Consider the following 10,276-nt stretch of genomic DNA (forward strand, 5'->3'; position numbering starts at 1 on the left):
AGCTGGATGTGAAAGCTTCGTGATTTTTATTTATTTTTTTTTGGCAAATGGGCTTCTGGTAATAATTGATTTGAGGCATTAATGATAGACTGTCTGTCTCATGCTCTAGGTGGGCGTTACTGTGAATTAAATAATCAACGTCAAAAAGACACTGATTTCTAAGCGTCAATTGGGGCATCATATAGAGTCAGATTTGAGTGTATGTTAAGTTAAACTGCTAGTAGTTTGACATGGTTCTGTCTGCATAAATAATAGTCTGGGAGAGCACAGTGTAATAACTAGCATGTAAAGTCCTGTTCCTTCTAACACGGGTATGACAGTGTTGAATAGAAGTAAGCCCAAGAACACATTATAAGACAAAAGGTTGTCACTCTGCAATCTTTTTTTACTCCTTTTTTGCTTTACTTTTTACCTTTTTTATTTACATTTTTTTCTTAGTTTTTTGGGGATCCTGCTTCCCACTGTGTTGTTCTCTTCTGGTACTTTTGCTGTCTTTCACAATTTTGTTGGCTGTTGCTCACTTCTGCTGTCTTGCCAGTCAGTACAGCATGCAAACCTGACGACCAGTCATACAGATTTCAAAACTGTTTTAAATTTGTCATACTGTTTGTTACTGCATGTCTCCCAGTGAGATACTTCATATGCATTTCAATAATTGTCTGCATTGGGTTGGCTACCAAATTGGACAAAAGAAAGATACATTTGGCTGTGAGAGAATTATTGGTACCCCCAGCCCAGTCATTTACACCTCCAGATTTCAGAAATGGGTAGGAAAAATAATTTTGAACCCTCTATGACCATTCAGCTGGTCACTTCAGAGCTCTGAGCACCAGAAAATCCAGCCACAAGAGCAGCTACTTACTACAGGCCATCTCTCTCATGAACAGCTGACACTGCCAGACCTTCAGTGCAATATTTAAGACGATGCATTTTTACTGGCGGTATGTAAATTCAAAGCCACAAATTCAAACTTGAGGACTGTCTGCAACAGGAACACGCTGTGAGTTGCTTATGATCTGAGGCTTTTTGACGCAGATCTAAAACATGGGCAGTATGTAGGGAAGTATGTTGTATTAATGTGGATTGTGTCTTCTTTCTCCCTCAGGTATGGTAGTGCTGAGTCTGAGTTTGCAGCATTTCATAGCTGGTCTCATCACCACTCTGACTTTCACCACAATGATGAACTGCACACAGAGAGCTGAGGAGAGCATACAGGTATCACATGCCACCCTCTTCAACTGACCGCAGCTCTTCATGCTCCCTGACAGATCAGAACAGACTGCTTAACAACATCACACGTGTTCACCTAAGGTCAACAGCGTGACAAATCTATTGTGTTTTCTCTTCAGTTTTAGCAGTCAGGTTCTGAAGACAACAAAACATGCATCTTACAGTTTTTGATAGTTGTTGACAGGTAGAGTCTCACAACAGGCCGTGAACTGCAGAAAGCCTGAGAGTGTTTCCTGTCTGCCACATACGTGAGCTAGGGATATGCCGGTATCAAATTTTCATGTTGCGATTAATTGCTAATGCTTTTGTTACGGTATACGGTATTATCACGATATTGAAATTAAGTTTAAAAAAAAGTGCTGTCATAATACAGTATAACAGGTTTAATAACTTTTTTCTTATAACAAAAATAACTGAACATTTAAATGCAATAAAGCAATACAGAAAAATGTACAAAGTTAAAAGTTTTACACAGATTAAAGTGCAAAAGAACTATAAAGACCAATAGGTATCACTTTACAATAAGACCTCATTAGTTAACCTTAGTTAATGCATTAACACTCACAATGAGCAATAGCTACATTTGCGACAGAAGTTATTAATCTTTGTTTAAAAAAACACAAGTCTTAGTTCATGTTAGCTCATTAAATAACACAGCTGCAACTCTCGATTTTAACATCCTGTTATTAAATATTGGAATACCTAAGATTAATGAATGTTCAGAAGAATTTTTCATTGGCAGTTTATGTTAACTAATGAATTAACTAATGTTAACTAATGAAGCCCTAATGTAAAGTGTGACCGAACAATAAAGAATCAAAACACTTTCAAACAATATCTAGGGCATGTTGTAGTCCAGATTAAAATGTAAAAAAAAGTTTGAAAATAAATAGCCTATTAAGTCTAAATATGTAAGTATGTGGCGCTGTGATGAACATCATAGCAAATACACAAATCTGAATGGCTGTTTAAATCATTTAAACACGATTCAGAAACAGAAAGTAGTGCAGCTGCTTTGTTTACAGGGTTTCCGGGGTAACGGCTGCATTTAAATGAATTATTATTATTACTATTATTATTATTATTATTTCTGCAGTTTAGCGCCATCTGCTGTCAGAGAGTGAAAGTGCGCTTTCATCCAGAGCGTCTCTCACATGTTCCGCCATGTGCTTCTCGTCCGCGCTTGTTTACATCAGAGTGCGCACGCGTCTTTCACGCAGCATACAGCGGTGTTGTGCATTTTGACCAGTTGATGGGAAAAGTATTCTTAAAATGCATTCAAAATTCGGAATAATTTGTAATATATAATTATTCACGGTATTTAGAAGTGCCCACGATAACAATATCGTGCATATTCATTACCGTGATATATCGCATTACTGAAGTCTAACGTGAGCACATCACAGCAGTCAAAAGCTCATTTATCTGTCAGTCAATAGCTCCATCAGAGATCTGAGCAGTTTTCACACTCTCTTTAGCTCTGCACGTCAACCCATTTCAGCTCATCAATCACCTACAAAGCATATGCATCAGAAAGTCTATTCTCATTCATAGATATGACATTTGATTCTTTTTTTCTTTTTATTATAGTTGGTCAAGATTATATATTTGGTTGTAGCAGTAAACCAGTGGTTAGTTCACTAGCTCTGACACATTGAACTGTGGTGCTCATGTGGGCAATACCTACAAGTTTAAGACGATTTGTGTTATTTCTTGTGTCTGTTCCCTAGTTTTCAAAAAAAGTTTCAGTAACTTCTTTATACACTACCGTTGAAAGTTTGGGGTCAGTAAGATTTTTTTAAAATGCTCTTGTGCTCACCAAGCCTGCATTTATTTGAGCTGAAGTACAGTAAAACATTATATTATGAATATTATGAATTTTCAGCAGCCATTACTTCACTCTTCAGTGTCCCCAAAACTTTGAATGTGTAGTATGGCTGTAAATGAATGAAGCTCTTTTTATTATAGGAATATTAATTGCAAGAGCTATTATCAAGTATTTATTTTGGCCTTCAGTTTATGAGATGCTATGGTCTTGTGTGTGTGTGTGTTTGAACTGAGCATATATATATATATATATATATATACTGTGTGTATATATATATATATGCAGATTTTTCTTTCTTGTCCTGGCAACTTTTTTCTGACAGCGTCGGAAAATTATGAATTTATTATTTTTTTTTGTTTGTTTCAGAAATATATACTAATTTTCAATTGAGTTCTTTTTAAAAAAATGTTTTTTATATTTACAATAATTGCTGAGAATTATACAGATATTTATACAGCTGTGGTGATTATGAAATCCATGCTGCAAATCTATAAACAAAGATTTTTGTTTATTTTTGTCTTGTGTTTTGTATGTGCATGGGAATAAAGCAGCAGATGAATTCGCATTAGTGATTCTTGTACAGTATATAGTTTGCAAAACACATCTAATGCAAGGTGCATTAGGTGTGTTTTGCAAACTATATTCTGTCATTTTACTTTGTCAATGAACTAACAAGGTGCTTCTGTGTCACCATTACAGTGTAAAGACAGCTTATCTGTCTATCAATAAAGAGTGCATCCATACCAGATCTATTCTTCACAACAATCAGCTTCCTATTTTGTCCCGCTAATCTTGTGTTGCCTAATTTCTCTCCTTGTTAGTTCATTTGTTCTTTATCTCTATTTGTTTATTTGTGTGTCCCCTAGATGATAAACTGTAGTTCTCACTGTTCACAGATAGCTCTCCCCTCCCATGTTCTCTCGTTTCATCCCCTCGTTCATCTTGGACATGATTGTATTGTCCTGTTTAAATGGGCCTGCGCTGCTTGCATGTGATCTTTCACTGCTCTCTCAGCTATTTGTCACTCCATCAGCTCAATAGTGCTGAATTAATGGCACTAACTCATTAAACAATAAGAGAAGTGTATGTTTTCCCTTGGTCCCCAAGCAATGAATAATTCAGATTCCCGTTCAGAGTGAAATAACCAGGAGGAGGAGGATTGTAAACTATAGGTTAATTTGAAATGTTCCTATGACATACATACCGTAGCGAGAGCAGCTTGTGTGTGTTTGTTTTAAGGTGGTTTTAGCCGACCGAAAATTGATACTGTGAATGTTTGTGGAAAGGCCCTGGAGGGAGAAACTGAACACCTTAAACAAGTTTGTAGGAATAAAGGTACTTCACTTAACTTTAGTGGTGGGGCCATGTGAAGGAATGGACTTGGCTTTGCTTTCCAAACCTGTGTGCTAAGTTGAAGGAGAAGAGTATGGAGACTTTCTCTGATGTCTAGACAGGAGAGAGGGATTCAGGCTGCTCTTTGATCCTCCTGTTGGAGTTGTTTTGATGTGAGGCAAAGTTAAAAATTGATAAATAAGAATTAAGTTAAAATGTCATCAGTTACATTGAAAAGTAACACATGTGAAAAAGGTCAAAAGCAAACATTTCAGTTGTGCTCATACTCTTGTCACCTATGGCATTTTTTTCTGATCCCATCTTCCCCTCTTCTCCCTATTATTTCCTGTACTATCTCTGACTGTCATGTCCAATGAAGGCAAAAAGGGCCATTTAAATTAGGGAAGCACAATGTATATTGGTTATCAGATGATATTAGAGAAATTTTTAACTTGTTGCAAAATTGTATGTTTATATGCATTTAATTATGTGTATTTTATCGTGCTTGCTCATTTCCCCTATTCTTACATTTAGTTCATTTTTATCATCATCCAACTCTGACTTAAAGTTGATCTATTTCTGTTTAGCGTTGATCTATTTCATTTCTGTTTCTAAATAATTATATTTTAATTTAATTTCAGTTAGTTGCTAAGGCATCATTTCTGATTTTTGTTTTTCATCTAATATTTAGATTTTATTTTATTTCAGCTTCATTTCAGATTTGTTAAAGTTTTATAGTTTTAGTAAACAATAACAAAACTTAACATTATTATGTTGTGATGTCTAAATTCACTTGTATTGTTTACTTTAGCATCAGTGATTTTAGTATTTTAATGTTTTCTTTTTAAATTACCCAGGCAAAATACTATAGAATTGTAATATGAGCTCTTTATCAGCCATAAGATGAAAAAATCAAATCAAATTTGGGTTACTGGCTAGATTTCTAAAATCGGTGCATCCTAATGTAAAGATCACTTGCATAATTAAGTGCAGGACCTTTGGATGATTTGAAAACATTTCATAATGTAGATTTCTGTGAATGAATGGCATGTTTCACACACGGGTAACACCTGAATCTAGCCTTACAGCAAAACACATTTCCCTTTCTTCCTTTATAATTTACTGTCCCTTTTTCATTGTTCTCGAGAAAATCCCACAAATCGTCAAAAGTTAATGCTAAACCTCTTTCTGTATTTCCCTCTCTCTCTCTCTCTCTCTCTCTCTCTCTTTCTCTCTCTTTCTCTGTCTGTCTCTGTTCAGGCCACCCACTACAGTTTTCTGGCCACTCTGGAGGTCCTGGGCAAACTGAGTTTTAGTGCCCTGGCTGGTGGTATGGTGGACACTGTGGGCTTTCCCATAGCCTTCATCCTTTTCCTCTTCCTCACCTCCAGCAGTGCCCTGCACGTGTGGAGGGCCACAGAGACTGGCATCCTGAAGGAGCAGCTCAAAGAGCAGCCACAGTGACCAGAGTTGTTAGCCTATGAGATCGAGAGTGTATGGCTAGGTGAAAGATATGGAAATTGAATCTTATACTTTGCATAAGATATTGGTGACCAAATAGCCAGTGAAATTAATATGTTGTTTTTATTTGTATTTATTTATGACTCAACCAGCATTGACGTTACAAGAGCCACACAAGCACTCTCACTGAAAGCCAGCACCTCTCTGAAAAACACTGCAACTTTTTTACAGCTACATTGCACCTCTACAGTAAACTAGCTTTAAAGGTACTTGCTTTTCAACAAGTCATCCTGAATGGCAAGCAGACTGAGCTATGGCAACACTGTGAATATGTCATCTAGTCTGCTTGAGGCCAGGACAGCAGTCAAATCATTTAAAAAAGAATCGATAACAAAATATGGATTATCTATTATGTTTGATATAATGGACAATGACAACTGTATTATTCAATATGATTTTACTGGTTATTAAAGATGAATAGCTTGTTTAAGGGTCTAGTCTAGTTTGGTTTAGTTACACACACCCTAGACATTTACACATTTCCTTATATACAGCATGTATTCACCTTAGAAATGCCTTTAGTTTTTAATCTGATGCCTTCTGACACCGTAGATACATTTGCAGCAAATTCCATCAGCTTATTGACCAATCAGTAACATGCTACATTTTAAGGACTTGATTTTTGGAATCATGTAAATTTGGGAACAGTGTGAACACTGAATTATGGTACTATGCTTAGTGGAGTGCATTTTTGTATTCTCAATGCAATACTTGTATTAAAGGGGTCATATCATTGGAAAATGAATATTCATATAGAGTTAAATATAAGTTAAGTGTATTACGATAAAGCATTGTACCTTTTGACAATATTGTACATCCAACCCAGACTCCTATTTGGTGTTCAGCAGCCAAAAAATATTAACTTAACTCCAAATGAATTAATGAAAAGAGTGAAATGAGTTAAAAACCTTGTGCTGTTCCTGGTTGTGGAGCAACTGAAAATCCTCATCCTTCCTAGAATTATTAGGAAATGTTAGAAAAGAGTGGCCCAGCCACAAACATGACCCAACTACTTCTCATTTCACATGTCAACATGGTGTTTACATTTGCACGTCTTCATAAAAAGAGTAGAAAGTGGTCATGACAAACTGTTTTGATGCAGAAAACTTGACTAACATTGTAGGTGGACCTCAGGGAAAAAAATTATTTTAAAAAGTATGATATGACCCCTTTAATGTCTGTTAAATACTGTACATTGTAACAGTTAAACTCATCAAGCTCATTTTTTTGAGCCAGTACATGTATTTGTTTGAAATGTTTATGTTTTTGTATAATGAGTTGTCTGCATTTCCTATGCAATAACACACATTTATTCATGGTTATTACATACAACTTTGCTTCTCGTATATATATATTTTAAAAATGTGTTTAAATAGCCTTACTTTTATTATATATGTTTTTATAATTTACTGCAGAGCCAAAACGTGGAGATATTGTTGAGACTATGTAAGCATATGTGTGGGATTTGCCATAACTAATGTGTTTAAGATGCCATGAAACTATAATTATTTATACAAATGTCAGTTTTGGATTGGAAAAAAAAAAAAAGCATCCAATGAAACTGCAACTAGCCTATATAGTGCAGTTACAGTATATGTTTTCCATTCCTGTTGAAAGCAGAAAAAATATACTTAATACACTGTATTATAGTGTCATTTTGCTCTTGGTTTTATTTTTTATTATTTTTTTATTTTTTTTGCATTTGTTTTCTTAGAGAAATAGAAACAGACAGTCCCAATTAAATACTACATTTTAAAAATGGTTAAAACTCATAACACTTTTTTGTTTTTCATTCATTAAGTTAAATCCTCTGATAAGCAAAGCTTTTACCAAACGAGAACCATTTTTGGAATTTTAGCTTGGACTACATGAGACTCAAAAATAAAAGCTATTACTGAACCCAGAGTGCATCTGTGCTTTTATGAACTTATCAGACAAGAATTAAAAGTCTGTGTTATAAAGAGATACTGTGCCATACCACTTACACTTAGTCTTAAGAAAATCCAATATTGTCTTGTGTACATTTGTGTTTTACACACAGCTCTCTAGATGTAAAGAACAGTAAAACACTATCAACTATGAAGTATTTCCCCAGGTGGAGCCTGGAGACTTTTCCCCATAAGATGACGTAATAACTGTAGAATCGCATGCTATTGATGAGACTGAACCCTATCCCTAGCTTTTACCATGACACTGTATACTCTCCCTCACTGTGACAGAGAGATGATTCTTCCCGATCTATCGAAGGGATTAGGAGTCCTTACGTAATACATGAATAGACCTGCATTTCACCCTTTCACTGTGACATTATTTCCTGGGTGGTTTAGCCAGAGAGAAAACACAGGGAAGAAAGGAAGGGAATGTCTTCTTCACACTTCACATTCACAAAACCACAAGAGACCAAGAACTGGTCAAACAGAGAGTGTGTATGTGTACATGCACAGTTATAATCGAGCTACAGCGGGTTTTTGCAGAGTTGTCAAAAGTATATTCAGAAGTATAGATTAAAGTATACATTTTCATAGGAGTTTCTTCAGTTCTTAGCCAGATACAGGCTGTTGTTTGCTTTGAAGTACATTGCGATGGAGTATCTGGGCCCACAAATTTTACCTATATATATATATATATATATATATATATATTGTATATATACTTTGTGCTATATTACTATGGCATTAAATTACAGAAAACTAGTTAATGCTGCTGTGTGAGTGTTTCTAATACAATAGCTGAGGGAGTGACATCTTTGATTTGACATCTTTGTCTCCTTTGACCAATGTAATCTCTTGATATTTTTTCCCTCTTTTGTAATGTCAATTTTTTTAAACTATTGGAGCAATTGGGAATGCAAAAAAAACATTTGTTGTAGTTTCCATTCACCACTAATGAAGTTTGCCCAACTACGACCACTTCCGCTTCTGAGAACCCTATAAATGTGAAAAGGGTCCATTCTGAGAAAATACTTGTGAAAATATATGTAAAAACGTCTGTCAAATCCATCTGTACCTGATTATGGTATTGTGGTCAGAATCCGTTATTTCACTAATTACTGCCTAGTTTTTTCAGTTGTTATCTGCATACAGGGTGTTTTTTGCTGTTTTCTCCTCAGACCACAGTCAAATAGCAAGTTAACCTACAATTAGCTTTGAGCAAGAAATGCGGCCAGGATTCCCATCTACAGATGGCTGAAAGTGACCATCAGTTGTTTTTAAGGTAGCAAAGCTATAGTAAATTGACTTGTCTTACCTAACAGCAACAAACAATAGGTATGACATGAAACAGACCTCAAGTTGTTTCTTGCACTTTTCCCAGGCATTAAGTTTCCATTTTCTGGGAGTAGAAAGAAGCATTAGAGCCTCAGGTCTTTGGGAAATAAGCTGAGAAGAGAAGAAAGGGCACAGTGTAGAGTGAGAAGTAAAGGGACAGTTTGTCTCGTGGTGTCGATTGGAGACAGACCACTGACTGGGTCCGAGAAATTGGGAGGAGTTGTCCAGCTGAGTGAGTGAGTCCAGAGACTGTACAGTCACCAAAGCCCATTCTGCTGCTTTCTGTTTCAGCCTGTCTTTGCATGTCTCATCCAAACCTTGCACAATATTTTTAACTTGAAACATGACCGTTCTGGATCCTTACATACATTTTGTGACCAGTGTTATTTTAGTTTCATCGAGATACTATTACAGTTTTTATTAATATTTCAAATTAGTTTTTATTTTTATGTTTTCCATGATTATTTTAATTTAGTTAAAATGTAAGTAATTTAGTTGTTTTTGTCATTTTTATTAGTTTTTGAATATGTATGTGTAGTTTTATTATTATTATTATTACAGTTTTTTTTACTTATTACTTATTTTAAAGGGGTCATATGATGCGATTTCATTTTTTCCTTTCTTTTTGGAGTGTTACAAGCTCTTGGTGCATAAAGAAGATCTGTAAATTTGCAAAGACTAAAGTCTCAAATACAAAGAGATATTCTTTATAAAAGTTAAGAGTCAGCCACACCCCCCTAAAACGGCTCGTTCGAACACGCCCCCACATATCAACTTAATATGTGGGAAGATTTGCATAACGCCACCCAAATGTTCACGCAAAGAAAGAAAGCGTAACTTTTATTCTCACTGTAGTTTTGTTGTTGCCGCTGCCGCCATGTCGTGAAGACGCTGTGTGCTTCGTTGTGAAAGCGAAGCTACTTTGGTCTTCCAAAAGAGGACGATATCCGCTACGTCATGCCTAGAGCTGATCTGTGCTGGTCGCTGAGGAAATACATCAACTTAGTGCTGTGGATCACCGGATCGGCTTTCACCGTTTTCACATCTCCTTCGTCGGACCCGCCGGGACCGCCGTTCTCGATCCCGCCGCCTCAGCTCA

General features: G+C 35.9%; 1 protein-coding gene across 1 annotated transcript; it reads left to right on the forward strand.

Moving 5' to 3' along the window:
• Window positions 1-1,109: 1,109 nt before the first annotated feature.
• LOC107730712 (major facilitator superfamily domain-containing protein 3-like) lies at window positions 1,110-7,075 on the forward strand. The gene is made up of 2 exons (XM_016541593.1): window positions 1,110-1,215; window positions 5,651-7,075. The coding sequence occupies exons 1-2, from the start codon at window positions 1,177-1,179 to the stop codon at window positions 5,852-5,854; spliced, it is 243 nt and encodes an 80-aa protein (XP_016397079.1). The 5' UTR covers window positions 1,110-1,176; the 3' UTR covers window positions 5,855-7,075.
• Window positions 7,076-10,276: the final 3,201 nt, after the last annotated feature.

The sequence above is a fragment of the Sinocyclocheilus rhinocerous genome, unplaced genomic scaffold, assembly GCF_001515625.1.
Source record: "Sinocyclocheilus rhinocerous isolate Xijiao unplaced genomic scaffold, SAMN03320098_v1.1 scaffold3595, whole genome shotgun sequence".
NCBI classification, from domain to species: Eukaryota; Metazoa; Chordata; class Actinopteri; order Cypriniformes; family Cyprinidae; genus Sinocyclocheilus; species Sinocyclocheilus rhinocerous.